We start from the raw sequence: 21,503 nt of genomic DNA on the forward strand, positions 1-21,503 counted from the left end.
GTAAACTCCATCTTTTGTAGTTTTAACAATGGTGTCACCTTTAGGAGTGAGAAAAGTAGAAGGAAGCAATTTGAAACCAATTCGGGAGCCTCTGACGTGGCAGATGTGGTTAAGAGGGCAGGCACTGGTGCCAGAACTGCTGAGGTCACCATTTACTAGCTTTACCACCTACTAGCTGTGTGACCTTAGGCAAGTCACTTAACTGTTCTGAACCACCAGCTCTCATCTGTAAACACTAAGACTAATCATAGCACCTACTTTGTAGGAATCTCGAGAAGATTAAAGTAGTTCTGGATGGTGGCTACATGTAGTAGGTGCTCAACTAATATTAGCTACAAAACAAGCAAACTGTACTTGGAGTCATGAAGATCGAATCCTAGCTCTGACTCAGAAATGGAGAGAGGGCGGAATAGGATCATATGTGGTAGAGCAAACACAGGCAAATGTGAATGGTAGAGCTAGATTGTGCGCACGTGGTATTCACCATGTGTTCTTTCAAAATGACATCTTGAAGATGGAGAACAAAGAGACCCAACAAAGGAACTTGCCATTTCTTGCAATAACAATGTCATATGAGGATGTGATGCTCAGAGTTGTGGCACCATCTTGGGATTATGAGTGAAAAACAAGAGAACCATTGAGATACCAACCCAGAGTTCTAACGTCATTGAGTCACTGTTAGGGACTGAACTGTGTCCTCCCAAAATTCATAGGTTGAAGCCCTAACTCCCAATGTGACTGTATTTGGAGACAGGGCATTTAAAGAGGGAATGAAAGTTAAATGAGGTCATGTGAGTGGTCCTAATCCAATTTGACTGGTGTCTTTATAAGAAAAGGGAGAGACACAGGATTCAAGCACAGACAAAAGGCCATGTGAGGGCACCGTGAGAAGGTGGCCATTTGCAAGCCAAGGAGAGAGGCTTCAGGAGAAACCAAACATGACAACACCTTAATCTTGGATTTCCAGCCTCCAGAACTGTGAGAAAATAAATATCTGTTGTTTAAACCACCCAGTCTGTGGTATTTTGTTATGGTGGCCCTAGCTGACTAAAACAGTCATTGAATTAACCAACCTTAGAATTATCTATCTGCTGCCTTCAGTGATGGAATAAATGTCCTTATTTCTTTAAAAACAATCCTAGTCTTTTCAGCAAATGGTGCTGGAACAACTGGGCTTACACATACAAAAAAAAAAAAAAAAAAAGAATCTAGACACAGACCTTACAACCTTCACAAAAATTAACTCAAAATGGATCACAGACCTAAATGTAAACATGAAATTATAAAACTCATAGAAAATAACATAGGTGAAAACCTAGATGACCCTGGGTAAGGCAATGACTTTTTAGATATAACACCAAAGACAGGATCTATGAAAGAAATAATTGATAAGCTGAACTTCATTAAAATTAAAAACTTCTGCTCTGTGAAACACAATGTCTAGAGGATGAGAAAACAAGCCACAGATAAGAAAACATTTTCAAAAGACACATCTGACAAAGGACTGTTATCCAAAATAAGTAAAGAACTCTTAAAACTCAATAATAAGAAAACAAACAACTCAATTGAAAATGAGCCAAAGATCTTAACAGATACCTCACCAAAGAAGATATACAGATGGCAAATAAACATGTGAGAAGACGCTCCATATCATATGTCATCAGGGAAATGCAAATTACAACAAGATACCACTATGCACCTATCAGAAAGGCCAAAATACGGAACACTGACAACATCAAATGCTAACAAGAATGTGGAGCAAAAGGAACTCTCATACATTCATGGCGGGAATGCAAAATGATACAGTCCACAGTTTGGTGGTTTCTTACAAAACTAATCATACTCTTACCACATGATCAAGCGATCACACTCTTGGGTGTTTACCCAAAAGAGCTGAAAACTTATGTCCACCCAAAAACCTGGATGTTTATAGCAGCTTTATTGATAATTACCAAAGCTTGGAAGCACTCAAGATGTCCTTCAGTAGGTGAACAGATAAATTGTGGTCCATCCAGACAATGGAATATTATTCAGTGCTAAAAACAAATGAGCTATCAAGCCGTGAAAAGACATGGAGGGAACTTAGATTCATATTACTAACTGAAAGAAGCCGATCTATTAAGGCTACATAATGTATGATTCCAACTATATGACATTCTGGAAAAGGCAAAACTATAAAGAATATAAAAAGATCAGTGGTTGTCAGGGGTTGGAGATGGGGGGAGGAGATGAATAAGCAGGGCACACAGGAATTTTAAGGCAGTGAAAATACTCTGTATGATACCATAATGATGGATATATGTTAGTATACATTTGTCCAAACCCATAGAACATAAAGCACTAGAGGTGAACCATAATGTAAACTATGGATTTGGGGCAATTATGATGTGTCAACAGGGTCATCAATTGTAACAAATATACCACTCCAGTGGGGGATGTTGATAATTGGGGGGTGGGGGGCTACGTGTGTGTGGGACCAGAGGGCATATGGGAAATCTCTGTGCCTTCCCCCCAATTTTGCTGTGAACCTTAAACTACTCAAAAAATAATCTTAATTTAAAAAAAGGAAAATAGAAAAAAACCACAATCTAGTTCTGCCCTATTTTAGATAAGTTCTTTAACTTTTACAAGTCCCAGTGTCTTCATGTGTAAAATAAGTATAATAATAATCTCTACCTCCTCGAGTCAGTATGAGGAATAAATGAGAGGGCGTCAAGAACATGTTCGGCACGGTGGTCAAGAATTGGAATGTGGCCATTTCTTTTAGAAGCAAAGAGTATACGAAAGATCTTTCTACATTATTGTGTTGGTTCTTCCACTGGACTGGGTGAAGAAGGGTGAAAGGGCTGAATTGCTGTTGCCTTGTCAGATGAGACCAGGCTACGTTTCATGAAGAGGGCCAAGATGACAGCAGGACACAACCAAGGGTTTGGTCCACCCTTGGTCTTATTTACCACGTCTGAGTGTTCAGATTCAAGGTCATCGTGTCTTCAGAGCACCAACCTCACCCCTCAGGCCTACCTCCCTCCTAAAGCTCTGCATTAACCATCCGCCTGGGGTTGTAGCCCATGAATCTTCTCCCCACCCTGGCCCAAAGCAGAAAGGCAGTCCCACGAGAGCATCCCACCCACTGGGCAACCACTTACCCACATCAGCCCCGCTGAGTGCCTTCCCCAGCGGCCAGGGCCTCAAGTCCATTCTCTTCCCATTAACAGTGAGTGACTGTACACAGCCTTGAAAGCCTCGGTTTGTCCCTGTTGCTCTCACCAACCAGTAAGCACGGGGAGCCCCACCAAGATAGAGAGGCGTCTGGAAGGTAATTTTACTGTACTGGCCCTTTAAGAAAGATGGAAACAGTAACTCACTACACAAAGTCAAAAGCTAAAACACAACAGGTTTTCATGAGGGACATGGTTAAGATGCAATTTATAGCACCAGTGTTTTCTTCCATCTGTATTTAAGTCACTGTCCTACTAGAAAATTAAACCCACGGTTACCATAGAAAACCCAAGAGAGCTTCTCAGAGGGCTGTCTTTCGAGAAGGGATGATTTTGGAAGCTGGAAGGGAAGGGAAGGTGGGTTAGAGCCAGGAGCAACCCAACAGGCAGTGTACCATGATGGGCATCCCGAAAAAAAACTTTCTCTTTCCAGTCCTGACACCAATTTACTGTGTATCTTGGATGGGTCATAGGGCTATTCTGTGTCTCAAAAGGTGATAATACTAATTTTGTGTATACATGGGCTAACGTTTACCCTTTTACTGTCCTAGTCACCTTTATACTATATCCTGCAAGAGGCATTTGTGAGGGAGAGGGAAATTGCCAAGACTGAGTTGCAAAATATTTTGAAATTTGCTCATGGATACAATTTTTTTAAAGTGTTATTACAGCTAAGTAGGGACATTTCCAATCTTAGACTAAACCACAATCTGGATTGTAGATTTTGAGGTTACAAAATACAGAGCTGAACATTAGGTGGGACAGAATTAAGGTGCTCTTGGTTGTTGTTTTTATTGCAGAAATATCTCATTTGCTTGGATTAAAGGGTAGAGAAGGAGGTTGGCAGAAGGTATGCTGCGAGAAGTTATAAAATGTCTAGAATGTAAGCCACTGAAATGTAATCTTTACCCTTTATACTTCTGTTATCAATAAGTAAAACATCTCATCATTGCTTTTCTAACGAAAAAGATAAGAATCGTTGGTAAATAGTATATTAAATGTGAGCTAGGCAGCTTTAAAGTATTTACAGTGGATTTTAAGGATTAATTCTTTGCCAGCCACTGGCATATAGCTTTCGTGAGATGAATTGAGTGCCCTGTTGGCTTATTTCACCAAGATCCTCAGGATTTACTCCTTCTGGATCCCTTCCTCACCCTTCTGGCCCTATTCCCTGATCCAGGACCACAGCAGGAGCCCGACAGCTAAATCCTTTTCTCCTTGTTTGGAACATTAAGTGCATCAGAGGGGTGGGTAGCTCCTCTGAAGCTCCCTTCACAACATCCCAGGCAATAGTCTTTGAGCCTAGCCTTTACCTTCCTCTAATGAGGGTTGTCTTTGGGCCTCTGGAGGCTGCTTTGCCTGCCCATGCAGAGAACTGGTGGTATCCTGGAGTCTGCAGTCCCCTGGCACAGCCCTTAACAAGTTTTAATGGGTGCTTAAGCGTGAAAGTCCAATTCCCTTGCTTTGGGCTGGCATCACTCCGTGGTACTACTTACACGCCAGAGCTCCCCTGTGGGATCAGGCTAAAGCCAGATCCTGATGAACTTTGCCTGAGATCTCACTCTTACTGACTTCTGTCCCTCCCCCATTCGTCTTAACCCCCTCTCTTACAGGTTTCCTATGGGATCCCTTTTTTTTTTTTTTTTTTTTTGTGGTACGCGGGCCTCTCACTGCTGTGGCCTCTCCCGTTGCGGAGCACAGGCTCCGGACGTGCAGGCTTGGCGGCCGTGGCTCACGGGCCCAGCCACTCCGCGGCATGTGGGATCTTCCCGGACTGGGGCACGAACCCGTGTCCCCTGCATCGGCAGGCGGACTCTCAACCACTGCGCCACCAGGGAAGCCCTGGGATCCCTTTCTTCGTGCATCATTTGCATAAGACTCCTCATCTCAGGTCTGTTTTGGGGGAGCCCTGACTTAAGACAGAGTCACTATCTCTTGAGACAGTTTTCTCAAACATTCCACATCTGCGGTCCTGCTTATACAACTTGCTTAGCAAGTCTTGGTAGTAGAGAGGCAGATGTTGCCCTGAGTATCCACAAAATTACATGCTTTTTGTAATTAATGCTTACATGCATTAAAATCATATACTCTGAAGGCAATCCTCTTCGAGGATTAGAGTCCCTGTTAGAGTACTGCAAACTACACACATAGGCACCAGAATAGAATAGGATTATCACCTCCACTTTCCTAGATGCTATGCCTCTATTAATGCAGCCTATAATTTCTTTAGCTTGTTGTTATCACATGGCCCTATTTATTAACCTTTATTGAATTTCCTTGTTTTAAACCATAAGACATTTACACATGTGTTACTTCTGTTACAGCTTCTCCACCTGTATTCATGTTAGTATTTTGGACCCAAGTTCAAAGTGTCTTTATTCCTGTCAAATTTAATTTTAACCATAGTAGGCCTGTTGTTCTGGCGTTTATGTGATTCTGCAGTGCATTTATCCCATCTTTCCCTTCCTTAGAAATATATGCATATCTGCATAAATGATCTTCCTGGATTCACATTCACTCTATTTGGATTCTTGTTCTTTTGGAACCACTGGGATTCAAATGAATGAGATTTATTTTTTTCTATTCTTTTTTTTTTTTTTTATCAGCAAGTCATGACCCTTAATATAACATGTCTTGTCAGCAAAGAATAGTGAAGAGCCCGGGCAAGGAGAAAGCTATACACATATATACAAAGGCTTTTTTGCTACTTTTTTCCTCAGAGAATACAGATACCTGCCTGATTAGAATTACAGGCTCGGTTCCTTGGCAGGTTGCTAATCCCAACTGTTTATTCTAAACACAGTCCTAAAATTGCTCAGAGCATGACAAATGTGTGAATACCTAGGTGATTTACTGAGTAGCCCAACAGTTACGCTGCTTTACCACTTCCTATAATCATGGCCCCAAAAAGGTGGATGAATGGATTACTCCTGAATATTGAACCAAGGGAACCTTTCGGGACGATTTTCTAAAGCCACAGGATTGCAACACCTCTGCCTTAAAAGCAAGCTTTGTGTTTGGCACTAATAATGGCTTCAATTCTTCCAATACGGACCTTCCTCCACCCCCTGGCATTGATGTCCTTGTAGAAAGAGAACACGTCCCCGGGCACAGAGCCTACTGCACGTCCCTGTGCACCCAGGGCCATGATGCTGGCAGTCACCCTTCTCCTCGGTACATGTGGGATGGACACGTGCCCTGAAAGCCCACCTCGGGTGGAAAGCTGGCAGGGGCACATCAGAGCCAGGATGCATGGGTTTGCCATGAAAAGCAGCCCATCTGCCAGGGCTGTCAGCTCTCTGCAGTGGGATCCTGCCAGGGTGCTTGCAGTGCGTGCTGGGCAGGGGGGCAGGGAGTGAGGCTCGCACTCACCTGGGACTGGCCTGTCACCGGGGTGCCATTGTTCAGCTGCAGCAGCCCGTTCAGCCCATCTCTGTAGAGCGTAACCATGTGCCAGCCCCCTAGCTTGATTTTGGTTTCACTCACGATGATGGCAAGCCCAGTTCCACAGTTAAACCTGTGGGGGAAGAAAAGAAAAGGAAAATTCTTAGATCAACCAGTTCATTATGTTTTCAGACTCCATGGACATCACTTCCAGGGTAATGGCTTCTTTGAGAGCCAGTCTGTTCAGAGTAGGTTTACAAATATCAAGAGCTGTTTAAATCTACACACGGAAGAGCCAGACGCCTCCTTCCCTGGGACCTCCTCAGCCTGGTTGTCTTTAATCTGCCCATAGAACCTTTCACTGTGGAGTCTCCTTTAACCCAACTTTCTCTGCAGCTTAGAGAATCCTGGGCAACTAAGATCTTCCCTCTCCTTCTCAGCAATGACCAGATGCTGAACATGGACTCAAGGTGCAGAGAATTAGAGCTTGAATCATTCTGCTTCCGGGGATTTCTCTGGGGACTTCCCACAACTCCGAAATGACAGGCTCAGTGCTGTAAATAAAATGTAAAAGAAAAAAAAAAAGAAACCAAGTCTTCACACTCATTTTGACAAGCTGGCCAGCAATGCCATCTGTGTTCAGCTGGGCCTGAGTGCAGGGATGGTTTCCATGGGAGTCTCCAGCCCAGAGGGGATGTGGGTGGAGAACAAGCATTCTCAGACAGTTGCATTATTCTTGTTTTTTCTCCCAACCTCCGTATGGCCTGGGGTGCCCTCTGGTCACTATGCCTGACATGTAGGATTCTGACCTTTTCCAGGCAACCTCCAAGCAGCCACCATGCCATGTCCCCCATGAGTTCTGAGACTGCCGGTGGGGAAGGAAGTATGGCGGGTGTTGTCCGTATCAGGATGTGCACTAATTGCTGCCCATTTCTCACGGCCTCCCTTTGTCTCCTGATCGTCAGTGGAGTGGAATGCGGTGAAGGGGCATCGCAAAACAGGCTCACACAGCGGGGGGGATCTCAGAATCACGCAGTAGGAGTCGCAGAGATGGAGAGCTGCTACCAACAAATAACCAGCGGGGCTAGCGGGAGTCAATCAGATCCTCCAAGGGTTAGATCCGCATAAGGTTAGGGCCACTGCCCCAGATCCTGCTGGCTGACCTCAATCTCCCATCAGTCAATGCATTTAGCAAAGGATGCGGGGATGCGGGTGGGGGCATTTTCTACCCCACGTGAGATGCTTGACAGTCTCATCCTTCTTAACCAAAATTAATTTTTTTGCTAAAATAGTCAAAAGACAATCGTGGTTGGTGCTTACTGAGTGCTTTTGCTACGGGTCAGGTGCTGCTCTAAGTACTCTCATGTTTTCATTCATTTAATGCCCACAGTAGTCCTGGGAGGAAACATGGGCTCGGAGAGGTTAAGTCATCTGCTGATGGTCAGACCGCAGGAGAATAGTGTCATCAGGATCTTAATCAGTGAGCCATGGAGAAGCACCCAGCTGATCCCCATTGGTTGTCCTCTAATAGGTGCCGTGTGCACCTCCATGAGGGTGGTTAAAACACTCACACGTCCACAGAACTCTGCATGCAGAAAACCACACGTAAACCAAAGGTGGCTTCCAAGGTGCGTTGGGACACAAATGATCAGGGCAGAGGAGGTAAGTCCAATAGTCCACCACAGCCCTGAGGAAAGACGAGGATGGGGTCCGAGCCTCTGGAAACGCTTAGGAGGCTCCTCTCTGGGCTCTGCGCTGTCAGCTGTATCTACCGCAGGGGACAAGGAGGAAGTCCCAGCCTTCTGCCCATCACATCCACCGAAGCTCCAGGAGAGAAGGGACTCAGTCGCTTTGGCTCACTGCCACATTCCCAGGCGCTGCAGCAGTGCCTGGTACACTGCGGTGGCTCAAGAAACATTTGCTGTTGAATGAATAAATGATCACAAGGTGCCAAACTCAAATCTGAGGGGCAACCCTGCCATCCTGATACCCCAGTATTTAGTAAACTGGTCCATGCTCATCTTATACACACTGTTCCTTTATTTACAGGGATCCATTGTGTATAGATTTTGTTCACACTATAAAAAGGAAAACATAACGTAGGGTAGTATTAAAAGTCTGAGGGGTTTTTGGCAGGAGTTACCTGAACTGGAGTGAGCGCTGGACGACAGCCAGGGACATGAAATCCCCCCTCCCGTGCTCATTCTCCCCGCAGTAGAGCAGTAAGCCATCCTCCGCCTCTGCCTGTTATTATAGGAACGAAAGCCACACGAACAATGAGCGCCTCTTCTTCCATAAAGGGCCACCTGGAAACACTCATGAACACGAAACTTGAGCATCTCCACTGCGTTCCTATTTACAAGCATGTGGACTCCAATTACTTCCCAGGTACCCAGTCCCAGTCCACTTTCAATAAACAGAGGGCAGCGATATAAACAGTGTGTGAGGAATTTTGCAGTGATGTGAGAGGAAGGTGGCCTCATATCTGACCCACTCTTTACTTGGCTTCATGGATCCACCAGCAGAGGCTCTGGGAAACCATGTGCACAAAGACCGCAGTCACACAGGGGCTGCTCTCATGCTCATCAAATCCTATTCTCACCAAAGAGCATTTTAGTTTTTCCTTTTTTAAAAAATTTCCCATGCAAATTTGCTTCTTTCCTTCCATTAGGAGAACATGACAATACAAACAGCCCATGGACTAGTTTAGTTTTCACCCATGTTGTCTGTCCTAGACTGGGACAGATCATCTTTTGGACCCTCAACACTTTGACCGTGACCTGAAGGGGACTTGTTTCCATATCTCCAAACCTTTTCCTGTCATCTGAGATATGCAAAAGAATCACTTTAAGCTGAAGGCAATGAATTCTGATCCACAGCTGATTCAGATCAGAGAGCATCTATTGGGCCCTCACTGTGTGCCAGGGTTGCATATAGTCATTTTTCTATCTGTTCAGTTACAGTCATAATAATGAACGTTGTTTGGGCTTCCTTTAAAAGGAATTTGGGGCTGGAGAATGCATTTATACCTTCTGAAATCCTGGCCTGAGAAGTGTCACTATTATGAGTGTTGACCGAAAAAAAAATGCACAACCTAAAAGTTGAGAATTATGTTTTATTTGGTGGACTTGCTGAGGACTTTAGCCCGGGGAACAGTCCCTTAGAGCTATTGGGCTTAAGTCCTCAGCAAATTTGCTGAATAAAACATAATTCTCAACTTTTAGGTTATGCATTTTTTTTTCAGTCAACACAAGCAACATGTGTGGAACCCAAATATTCTTCCTGGGAACCTTCAGGTCAATCATTTCCATAGTTCAGTAACATACAGAACCCACCCTCCCTTTGCCGCCGCCCTTGAGTGTGCCCATCGTTCTCGCTAAACCCTGTGAATGGGTTTACCCCCTGCTTCCTCTCCCCTCTCCTCCTCCCTTTGATGTAGCACACTGCTGTGTTACGGTGTCCAGTAAGCACTCATCAAAGGATTAATCCTTCTTACCCTAAATTCAAGAGTAATTTGAAATGCCTGATAAGAGTTCTTCAAAGGTTCAAAGGTTACATAGGAGTGGCCAAAGAACTGAGGATACTGTATAACAATATCTGAAAAGAGAAAAAGACAAGATCAAAGCACGCTGTTTCCTCACTTCAAATGCAAAAAATCAGTACACACCATTGCCTGGATGTCATTAAGTAAAAACCCCTGACAGTCTGTTAAACCTAGCTTACCGTCTTCTTCACTCTACTCTTTACCCCCAGGATTCTCATTCCTGGGACTTTGAGCTTCTGAAATTCTTAGGGAGAAACTGGATCTTTGGAGATGGTTACTTGCCACCCTAAAGAGAAATCAATGGCTTTAAGGCCGCTGACACCTGCTTTCTAGCTGTACATCTGTGTAATATAAGTTGGCTCAATTATTATCCTTCTTAACCTTCACGCACATGTTTCTGCTGCATTTTCTTAGTAGAGGTGTGATAAAAGTAAACCCACCCCCAAGATGCCATCAGGATGACTTATTAATTGCTCTGAAAGGACTACCTGTTTGGCACATATAAGAATAGGGCTGCTATCGAACTAGAAGCAATGGAAGTTGCCTCACATTTGCCCTGTGTAGCTAACTAGCTAATTTGGTGACTAAAACATGGGAGAAGGGGCTTATCTTAGAAAAAGAACTTGAAGGAACCACGTGTGGATGCAAAACTGCCCTCTGGCTCCCAGTAGGGCCAACCCACCACCATGTTCCCCACCCCACCTCCCAAGGGCCTACCTTCTGAGCAGCTCTCACCACCTTTGCCCAGGTTGCAGTGGCATCGAGAGCCCCCCCAGGTGTAGTCATTGACACAAAAGCTGTCAGCAGAGCAGAGAATTTCATCACAAGACACGTCAAAAAGCCTTGGCATCATAGCCGCACCATTCTTCCCTTTCCTCTCCACTGGAGCGGGCTGAGGAGCCACCGCAGTCATGGGGAGAGATGCTGGGGTAGCGGGGACAAGCCTAGAAACGGCCATCGGGTTCGATCTGGGCGCCATCTTGGATTCCACCCAAAATTTCTCATTCCCTTCTTTGACAGCAGGAAGCGGTTTAACCTGAAGACAGAGAAGGAAAAGAAGTTCAGGATTAACACAGAGCACGGTAATTAGACTGCCTTATTTATAGCTGACGCCTAACACTTGAAAATATAGTCACTTTTGATGCTTACCAAAACCTTGGGATGTACAGAGGACAAATAGTACTGACTCCAGTTTATGGATAAAGAACTTGGGGCTCAAGGATTTTAAGGACCTTCTCCTGTATTACTCAGAAAATCAGTGCTAAGGCTGATATTATGTGATTTATTATTACTACAATATCACAAAGTTGCATTTACCTCGTCAAGGAATTGTTCATTTCCTTATAAACACTGAGTTTATACAATTTCACTTGGTGGGAATCTAAATACGTTTTTGCCAGATTGTGAAGGCAGCAGGCAGGAGCTGACTACAGAGCATCAGCACGGTTCGTACCTAGTTACTATTAATTTATGATCACCTGGTGCCTAATAGTCAGAGGAAATAAATGTGTTAAAAGCAAATGAGCCAAGTTAAGTACGTTTTAAGTAAAACGTTAGTGGTCCATTGACTAAATCACCTTGTTCAGCAAGGAAACAAAAACACCCAGGTTTTCAAGCAGTACTTTTCTTTACCTCCTCAAAGGAAATATCCAAATCTAAGTCGTCTTCATATGTGTCATCGTCCTCGCTGACTTCTGTGTCGGTTAGATAATGGGGTCCATAGCGCCCACTTCCTGATTCCTCGGGGCCTTCACAGAGAAAAGCAGCACACCGCAGTCAGCACATGCCTTCGCTCCCCTTTTTACGCTAACGCAGCCACATACAGAGCTGTGCTGAATGGATGGAGACGTATCGGAAACACACAAGGAATTCGACACAAAAGAGGAAGCAGCACTGAGCAAAAAGTATGAAAAACATTTCATCTCCTAAGTAATCAAGGAAATGCCTGTTAAACCCAGAAAGAGCTGCCATTTTATACTGACAAGACTGGCAAATACAAAAGTTGGGCCATAATGAATATTACCAAGGATGGGATCAATGGAGACTCATACTCTGATGTTAGGTGTGTAAACCGGTACATCCCCTTTGCAAAACACTTAGAAATATTTAATGAAGTAGAATATGTTCATAGCTTTTGATGCAGCAATGTCACCCCAACTTACAAAATCTGGAGAAACTTTTCCACATGTGCAAAGAGACATGTGCATAACACATTCATAGCATCAGAATTTGTAATTGTTAAAAAACCCAACTTTGCTATTTTTATAATATCAAGTAATATCCCAAAAATCTATCAACAGATAATGGATAAATGAATTATAGTATATCTGTGGAATGGGATATTGTGTAACACAGGAAATGAATAAATGGATATTTAATAAATCAAGATGGTTGAATCTCACAAGATTTCACGAAAAAAATGCAAGTTGCACAGGAACATATCCAGTTTGATGCCATTTATATAAAAGTCAACAGCAAGAAAAACTATATATTATTTAAGGATATATATATACAGTTGTCCCTCTTCCCTTGGCATCTGAGGGGTGGTTTTGGCGCAGGACCCCCTCAGATACCAAAATCTCCGGATGCTCACGCTCCTTATATAGAATGGCAGAGTACAGTCGGTCCTTGGTATCTGCGGATTCTGCATCCACGGATTCAACCAACCACGGATCAATATGGACGGCCGACTATACTCAAACTCTTGAGAAAAGTAAGGCAAGGACCAAAAATACATGGGAAAGGTTAGAAGAGGGATATGAAAGAGGTGTGACACACAGGGGCCTTTGATAGTACTCTATAATATTCTATTTCTTAAGATAGATGCTGGGTACCCATGAGTGTTCATATTATTTTTATATATTATATAAAAACATAAAAGTAATATCACATATATATAAAAGTATATATATACTTTTGACATATGAGATATTTCATTAAAAGTTCTTCAAAATAAGAAAGAGACATTATACTAGAGCAAACACTCCCACACCCAGAAAAAAAAGGGTCCCTGGGTGGCATCTTGGAGGTCAACCATTTCCAAACATCTTAGCAGGACAACAGGATCTTTCAGAACTTTAAGGTGGGCTGAGAAAAACTCATAGGGGACAATACAGGGTATTGTTCTTTGGGGGATGGTCAGATTAACATTTTTATTTAGTTGTCATCCACAAAGTCTACTGATCCACAGCAGTCCTGACTTAGGCTGGACACAGGAAGCCCTACCCCCAGGATCTGAGAGCCTTTCAAAGTGCTGCTCCATAGCGCCCCCATTTCCTCCTGGTGGCTTTGGGTAGGCACAGGTACCAGCTGCCTTCTCTAATCCAGTCACACCAGGCACCAGGCTTTACGGCTGTAACAACTCTGGCAACAGGAACTGACTTTTGTAGGTCACTGATGCCCATTAGTTATTGAATGATTAGTTAAAAAAAGAAAAAAAATGACATTAAAAACATAAATTGAACTTAAAGACAATTCTGCTTTCAGAATAAGCTAAGCCAATCACCTTTCTCACAAAAGCAAACTCACCCTCTTGTAAGCAAAGAGCAAGCAGATTGAACACGAAACTAAAGGAAATGTCAGAAAGGGAGTGTGGGATGCCTGCTCAGTGGGCACGCTGCTGACCGGATATCTCCTCCTGCACCAGGAAGAGGGAGACGTGGTCGGCAGGTGATCCAAAGACATCGGAGAAGGTCCTGTTCTCAGGTATCAGGCACATCTTGGTGGAGGTGTTCTCACCACCTCCACACCAATTCCCCAGTTTTATTTAAAATAGCCCACATGTCAACTGAAAATTCAAGCCTGTTGATGTCAGATTTATACCTGGATGCAAATTCTCTTAAGCCACCTGCATCCAGCCAGCACAGCTGTGTGCCAGATGTCTTCACACAAAAAGCTAGAGGCCCTTGAAAACAGCTTCCCCTCTCTTGTCTCTCTGTATCTTTCTACCTCTCTCCCTGCCTCTCTCTCTTTCTCTGGGCCTCTTTCTTCTCCCCTTCCTCACTCTCCATTTCTATCTCTGTCTCTCTCATATTTTCAGAATGGATGAATTTCACTAGAACCAATTCATTTGCTAATAAAAGAATTAGGTAGCACATGCATGGACCGACCTGGGTTTTCTCTTCCGTAGGTGGGCCTCCGTACCTCCAGGGTGTTCACCCTTGCCCTCTGCACATTCTAGCCATTCTGGTACTATTCTCGTCATCTCAAGATTCTCTGCATTTCATCTTATAATACTCTATCTGGAAAAAAAAATCTTCAAAGACCCCAACTGCCAACAAGATAGATGTCCAGGCTCCTTGGTCGAGAATTCCAATGATCACAACTCCTCTTTCTCCTCCCTTCTCCTATCACCATTATTTATTGAAACCTACTGCCTCTCTCCTACTGATAGGTACTGTTGTTTGCTTCATAGCATACATTTCTAAACTTTACAATAATCCTGAAAGGTAAGTGTGGTGAATTTCATTTGGTAGATAAGAAACTGAAGTCAGGGCAGTTAAGTGGTTTGACCAAGATGAAACCCTTTGTAACTGGCCGAGCCTAACTCAAAACCAAGTTTGCTGCTTTCCCAGTGCCTGTAGGAGAAGAAATCACTGTGGAGAGAGGAAGAGCCTGGGATTGAGAAAATTAACATTTATTGCTCATTTTTACTGTGCCAAGAGCTTTTCATAGATTGTTTCTATTAATTCTCACAAAATCCTGTGAAATTGGTATTATTCCTCCCATCTTACCATGTGAAGGTATAAACTGAAAACGATTAAATAACTCGCTCAAAGGCACACAGACAATATACAGCAGCACTAGATTTATCCTTGGTCTCTTGTTTGATTACATCATGCCACTTATAATCAGACTCCAGATCATGGTTTTGACTCTTTTTTCCCCCCTCTTCCAAAGTTTTAATGGCCAACCTGGTTTACCAGTTGACTTGTGAACACATCTTGTGTTTTCTTACCCCAAGACTTTGGTTAACGCTCTTGTCCACATCACCTTCCTTTTCCCTCTTGTGTGTCCTTATATACATAGTCTAGCCACCCTTCCAGTTGCATGCATTCTGTGGAGACAGAGCTGAATGTGTATCATCCAAAGACCAAAATCAAGTGATATTTTAAAAAGAGAACAACAGGGCTTCCCTGGTGGCGCAGTGGTTGAGAGTCCGCCTGCCGATGCAGGGGACGCGGGTTCGTTCCCCGGTCAGGGAAGATCCCACATGCCGCCGGGCGGCTGGGCCCGTGAGCCATGGCCGCTGAGCCTGCGCGTCCGGAGAGGCCACGGCAGTGAGAGGCCCGCGTACCGCAAAAAAAAAAAAAAAAAAAAAAGAGAGAGAGAGAAAACAGACTCTTCTGGGAAAAAAATGGTGACTCCAGAAAAGATGGAGCAAGCCAAGGCCTGTAGGACATTCTTCCAACTCCTGGACAGTGCCATCCAGCCACGAATACATGTCCCTAATCATGAGCGCAGAACAAGCTTCCACAGTTTGTTGAACTCAATGGATATTCAAGATGGTTTTTACATCCTCTGGACTCCTGGCCTCGGAGTTGCCCTTGTGTTTCTCAACTCAGTTGTGAACCCCCTGAGGGCAGGAACCATATTTTAGACTTCTTGATATGCCTCCCCATCCTCCATTTAAGTAATACTTCACATACTCACCAAAAGCCAAGGCTTCCACCAGGCATGGGAGATACTACCACAGCGCTGCACTATGGAGGGACTCTGTCCTGTCCTGGCCCAGCTGGTCAGGCCTGTTTAAGTGGTGGAATATCGGGGACAAATCCTTGTACGGTGAGACTTTGCCCCCAAATCCAAAGACATTCTCCCCAAACTGCCACCATTCCTGTCTCTTTCCCCAACTCAGAGCTAGAAGTTTAGAGCTGGAAGAGGACTTAGACACCATCCGGTCCAAAAGTCTCATTTCATAAATGTGGAAACTCAGGCCACAGAAGAGAAGTGACTTGAAACCAAGGTCATGCATCTCATTAGTGGAAAATTCAGGACCAGAACCAAACCATATGACCCTTAGTTCAATATGCAAAATAACATACACGTTTTGACACCGAGTATCTAATATACTTTAGCCAGAAGGATATAGAGGAACCAGGCGTTGGAGTGTGGGTAACTGAGTTCTCGTCCTGCCCTTTAACCCACCCTAGGAAGTCTACCTTGAAGGAAACTCTTAGAGGAAAGGACCACAAATGCATTGCTGCAGCTATGAAATGGTACCATGATGAGAATGGAAATGACTCCAGCTTCTCTGCTCATTTTGACAAGTAAAATAAGGCATATATTGTTCAATGAATAAGGTTCTTTGGTCCTTATAATCATTGCTTCTGTTTGACACTGCATATAACCTATCTCTTTGAAGCCAGAGGTTACTGCTCAGTTTGGGGAAACAAAGCGTGTGAGATAAGGGTAGGATGACAATGTGGAATTAGAAGGACTTAGAGTCAAAGACATCTTGACTTTTGTAGAAAGGCCTTGGAGATCAGCTAGCACAAGTCCATTTTACAGAGGAGTAAACTGAGGCTCAGAGAGACCATGTGACTAGCCCACAGAGACAGTTCAGTGGCAGAGCCGGTCTAGAATTCTGGACTCCTGATGCTGCACTCCAATACTCTTTGCAGCATCTCTTCCTGTTTCTCATAATTATCCAGGCTAATTGTCATTTCCCATTTTTAACAGGAAGGAAATGAGCAGAGAGAGGACCAGACACAGTATGGTGTGAAGACATCTGGAATTAAGTTCCCCACTCTTGTTTCTTGATGACCACACCACCTCAGATCTCAAATCCATGGCTTCCCTAAAGATTTTACCAATGCTGTTTCTAAGTGAGCACAGAACGTACAGTCCAAGCCACTGATAAGAATTCTCCCAGTAGCCTGGGGTTATTGTAATTAAAGTGCATAACTCATCTCTCTCTACTTGACCCTTTGTTAATTAGGAAAAGAGAACATTGAAAAGGAGTCATTTATTTAGAACCAGAATAGTCAAACCATTAACTGAATACAAAACAAGTTCAAGGGTTATTCCACTACAAGGAAAACTAATATAGAAAAGACAAATTTCTATTACTATATTACAGGATGACTTTTGTTTAAAAAAAAAACAACCTGTATGCTTGGTTTTATTGAGTCATCACCAGTCTTCTATAAACAGTAAGTTTCTCTGATGTATCGTGGTATAGTTGGAAATACCCCTAGTCATGGAAACCAAAAACTGGGAGAGAGATGGACACAAATGACTGTGTGACCTTGAACGAGTCATTTAATCTCACCGGTTCTCGTGTTTTCTAACAAAACAAGGAACTGGACTGGATTTGATGACCTGCTGGCACTAACATTCTGCGACCCTAAAGTTTACACTTTTAATTCAGACACATTGCAAGCATCTGTTACTCCAAGCGAAGTTTGAAAAAGAAACAACTAGGGAATTTCACTTATGTGGATGAAAAAAGGAGTTAGTTCAGCATGGAAGTTACACGTCTTGGGGATTGTAACTTTGTGTTCAATAATATAAGCCTCCCAGAAGATGTGAGTTATCATTTATCAGAATTCATCTTCATTCATAAGGACCAGGTTGTATTTGGGTTTCTTTTCTTAACAGCTCTTAGCAATGATGAGAGAGGAGCACTTATTCTTCACTCCTGAAGCTGCAATCATGAGAAGAGCTTCCTGAAATACTGTTGAATGCTTGTCCAACCTTTTCGCCTCCCTACAGAGGTAGAGACAGAAACTTAGATGCTGAGTAGAAGCATTTGGTCCATATTTCTGAACTGAGTGAAGCTAATCTATCAAAGGACCTGGGGGAGGGAGGAGGAATTTGGGGCAAATTTGGTCTCTCCCACCTTCCTTCTCTACCTCGACAAGTGGAAAGCAGTGACCTGGGCAGGTGTGATCTCTCTGCAAACCCAAACTTTCCCTCAAGTGGGTTCCATAGCCTGGATTGGGCAAAAGGGAGTTTGCAAAAGGGAGCTTGTGCCTTAGAGTAAACTATGTTCTCTGATCTAGCCTTTATCATAAACAAGGACAAGCATTTGATTCTTTATCGTCTGAGTTTGTTGTCTTATTTCTCAGTTGGTTCAGAAAATGGACAAAGAGAAGAAGTGTTGTTAGCTGGGCATCCTCAAAACCCCAACATCAGCCTCGGCGACAGGGACTCAGGCTCTGCAAGAATGCTGAATGGTTTCCTTTGCTCCTCCCTTTCCCACAAATAATCTGTCTGGTTCTTTTCTTTCCACCTGAGCTAAACTAACTCATCCCGGGGTACGTTTCTGTGGTGGTAGGGGTGGGATGGTTGGGAGAGAATGGCTCTAGAGAACCAGCTATAGGCAGGTATGTTTGCTCTTTTCCATTCATCATGCTTCATGAAACCCTTACTTGACAACAGCCCAAGAATGTCACCCCAGACACCAAATGACTTCTAGAGCCCTCACCTCAAAACTTCCCTGACTCCTTTACCTTTATGATCTTTATGCCTGCACACACAGAGGAGGCGTCAACTGCACAACCCCTGTGGAGTGTTGTCTTTGGAAGAACACAAACCAGTCAGCCAAGCACAACCCGCTGTAGCCTTCTCCCTTGGAGTCTCCCTTTCTAAAGATAATGGGGCTGTGGAAAGCTAAGCAGATGGCCAGAAACCAAGGTGTGAGGTACCTGCGTCTCTACTTCCTGCTGATGGAGGAGATACACAGGCAAAGCATAACGCAAGAGGTGGCTGTGAACACAGCAGGACAACCTACGGCCATGTTTTCATCATGGTGTGCTGAATATTTCAGGTGTGGACTCTTTGTAACTTCAGAGAATAATGAATACTAATTCGTTGACAACATTCTGTGGGGATGCTCAGGACTTGAGGTGGAGTGGGCAGTGTATAAGTTAGATAGGCAAGTAAAATATTTCTGAACAGCTGAAGGAGTGGCTGGCAGGGTTATGTATACAGCAGGCCCTCAGTACGTATTACTTAGATAAGAGAGTGAGTGAATGAGTGAATGTTCTCTAGAAGAGCAAAATCTTCTTACAAGGTGCTCTGCACATGACAAATGCAAAAAAAAAAAAAAAAAAGGTTTGTTGAAAGACCTTAGCTTTAATCTGGTCTTTGGCAATGCTGTAAGTGTCTAATCAGTCATTTTCACTAGGAGTTTAGTAGTAATTCTCAAGTAACTATTAATAACAGAAAACTACTGTCCATAGTGTCAGGAAAATAACAGGGCTTGAAAAGTGAGAGTTTACTCTCTCTCCACCCCACCCCTCTCTTTCTCTTTCTGCAAGATAATTTGACAGTATATACCAAGTGTTTTGAGTTATTTGATTTTCTGATTCTACTACTAGGAATTTGTCCTAAGAAAATAGTCAGATGTATAAAAACATTCATTATCATTTAAACATTACTTTAAGAAATTTAATGGCATGTTCTATGTTCATGGGATGAATTTATGTTTGGAAATATGGAGGTCATTGGCTCTCTTTACATGAGTGGTGGGATTGGAAGCAGACTGGAGTGAGTTGAAGAGTTAATAGGACGTTGGAAAAAAAGTAGTAACAGTTAATGTAGACAACACAATAACTCTAGCCTGAAGGAAAGCAGAGAAATGAGATGGTAGATGGAAGGGTTGTGGGATCCAGGAAGTCTTTTCTGTGAGTGTGGAATACATGGTTGCATGCTGACGGGAATGATCTAGAAAAGCAGAGAGTGAAGGATGGATCAAGTAGGAGAGATTGGGGGGCAGAAAACAAAAAACAGATGTATTTGGTGTGATCTGCAATTGGCTTAGTATTGTACAAGACAGGGCTTGGTTCAGATCTTGCACTTGGGAATCAGGAGGTAGAATAGAGAGATTGAGATGAGAAAGAGAGAGGAGACGCAGCTCACCAGGGGCTCACAATCCAGTGAGGAGGAAGACACATGTACCTACAACTGCAGGGCAAGATGACTGATGCTATTGTGAGAGTGAGCTCCAGTGTCTCTGTGGGTTTTCTGTTCTCCTTAAACTGGCTTCAGAGTGGAGCACCAACTGTGGTCCAGTTCTCTTGTAGGTGTTCTGATTGGCAAATGGTTTAAACTAAAAACACTTACACCCTATCATCCCTCTTCTCTCCTCTGAGAAAAGGTGCTAGGGGAAAATAATTACCATCATGAAATTCTGTGTTTGATTAAATGATTGTTCAGCAGTGAGAGTGAAACAAAAACATGATCGCAAAGCCTGAGAGAGTTTGTCCCTAACAGACCTTTAAGGATTTACTGAGAAGTATACTTCAGGAAGAAGGAAAGAGTAAGATGCAAAGGGTAGTGGGCAGAGAAACTGTATGGATAAATCTAAACAAGTGTTACTGTAAAAATAAATAAATAAAAAGTCTAAACTTGTACCTATTAAACAAAGTGGAACAAAAATGCTGAAAAGTAATATGTAAGACAAGAGGGAATTGATTTGGATCGAAGCTGCTAAGGTCCTTTTATTGTTTGTGAAGAGGGTAATAGATGTTTATTAACTTTAGACCATAAAAGTTTGAAAGTTAACAATTTATGGGTAGTAAATAAAAGAATATATAATTTCATCCCAATGGAGAGGAAAGGGGACTAAGAAAATACAGTCAATTCTATAGAAGACAGGAAAGGAGCAAAGATAAAGATCCCCTCTCCAAGAAAATGGAAAAAGCAGAGTAAATAGTACAAAATAAGATGGTAGAAATTTTTAAAAATGTCAACAATTATAATAACTATTAACGTAATAAACTTGCCATCTAAAAGACAGTGCTTGTCAGATTGGAATTTTAAAAGTTAAGCATTAGGTTGTTTCCCAAAAGTACTTAAAACATAAGACACAGAGAGATCAAATGTTTAAAAAAAAAAAAAGAGTAATAGATGTTTCAAGCAATACCTAAAAGAAAGCTAGTGGATCTACATTATTATTGGACAACATAGACTTTAAGGGGAAAATGAAGTATTATTAATGATAACAATTGTTACTAAGTAATGAGTAAAGGAACCATCAGGAATACAAAACGTGTAGGTATCTAATATTACAACCTCATATATATATCAATAAAAAAATTGAGAGAGGTGCAGGGAGATACAATGGAAAATTTTAACATATCTCTCTCAGTAATTGTTAGATCAAGCTGATAATATAGAAGATTTGAACAATGATATTAAAAAGCTTGATCAAAAGGACATATATAAAACCCTAGACACCAAAGTAAGAGAATGCATATTCTTTTCAAAAGTACATGGGAAAAGTGCATGAAAAGAAAATTGTAACTACAGAAAAAGAAAAGAAAATTCCACAAATTCCAAAAATTTAAAACAGACTTCTAAATATAAGAGCCTTGGGAATAAATCTAACAAAAGCTATGAAGGACTTT

At 42.8% G+C, this 21,503-nt stretch overlaps 1 protein-coding gene across 2 annotated transcripts in view; it reads right to left on the reverse strand.

Annotated features, from left to right (window-relative positions):
• Positions 1 to 21,503, reverse strand: part of EGFLAM (EGF like, fibronectin type III and laminin G domains) — a 170,659-nt gene that overhangs the window by 38,998 nt on the left and 110,158 nt on the right. For both annotated transcript variants that reach the window (XM_004265980.3, XM_049708705.1), the window contains exons 8-13: positions 11,779 to 11,894; positions 10,864 to 11,182; positions 10,099 to 10,199; positions 8,746 to 8,846; positions 6,591 to 6,735; positions 3,147 to 3,336 (exon numbers count right to left, since the gene is read on the reverse strand). In XM_004265980.3, the coding sequence (XP_004266028.1) occupies positions 3,147 to 3,336; positions 6,591 to 6,735; positions 8,746 to 8,846; positions 10,099 to 10,199; positions 10,864 to 11,182; positions 11,779 to 11,894 (972 nt within the window). The remainder of the gene's footprint in view (positions 1 to 3,146; positions 3,337 to 6,590; positions 6,736 to 8,745; positions 8,847 to 10,098; positions 10,200 to 10,863; positions 11,183 to 11,778; positions 11,895 to 21,503) is intronic.

The sequence above is a fragment of the Orcinus orca genome, chromosome 3 (genome assembly GCF_937001465.1).
Source record: "Orcinus orca chromosome 3, mOrcOrc1.1, whole genome shotgun sequence".
NCBI lineage: Eukaryota > Metazoa > Chordata > Mammalia > Artiodactyla > Delphinidae > Orcinus > Orcinus orca.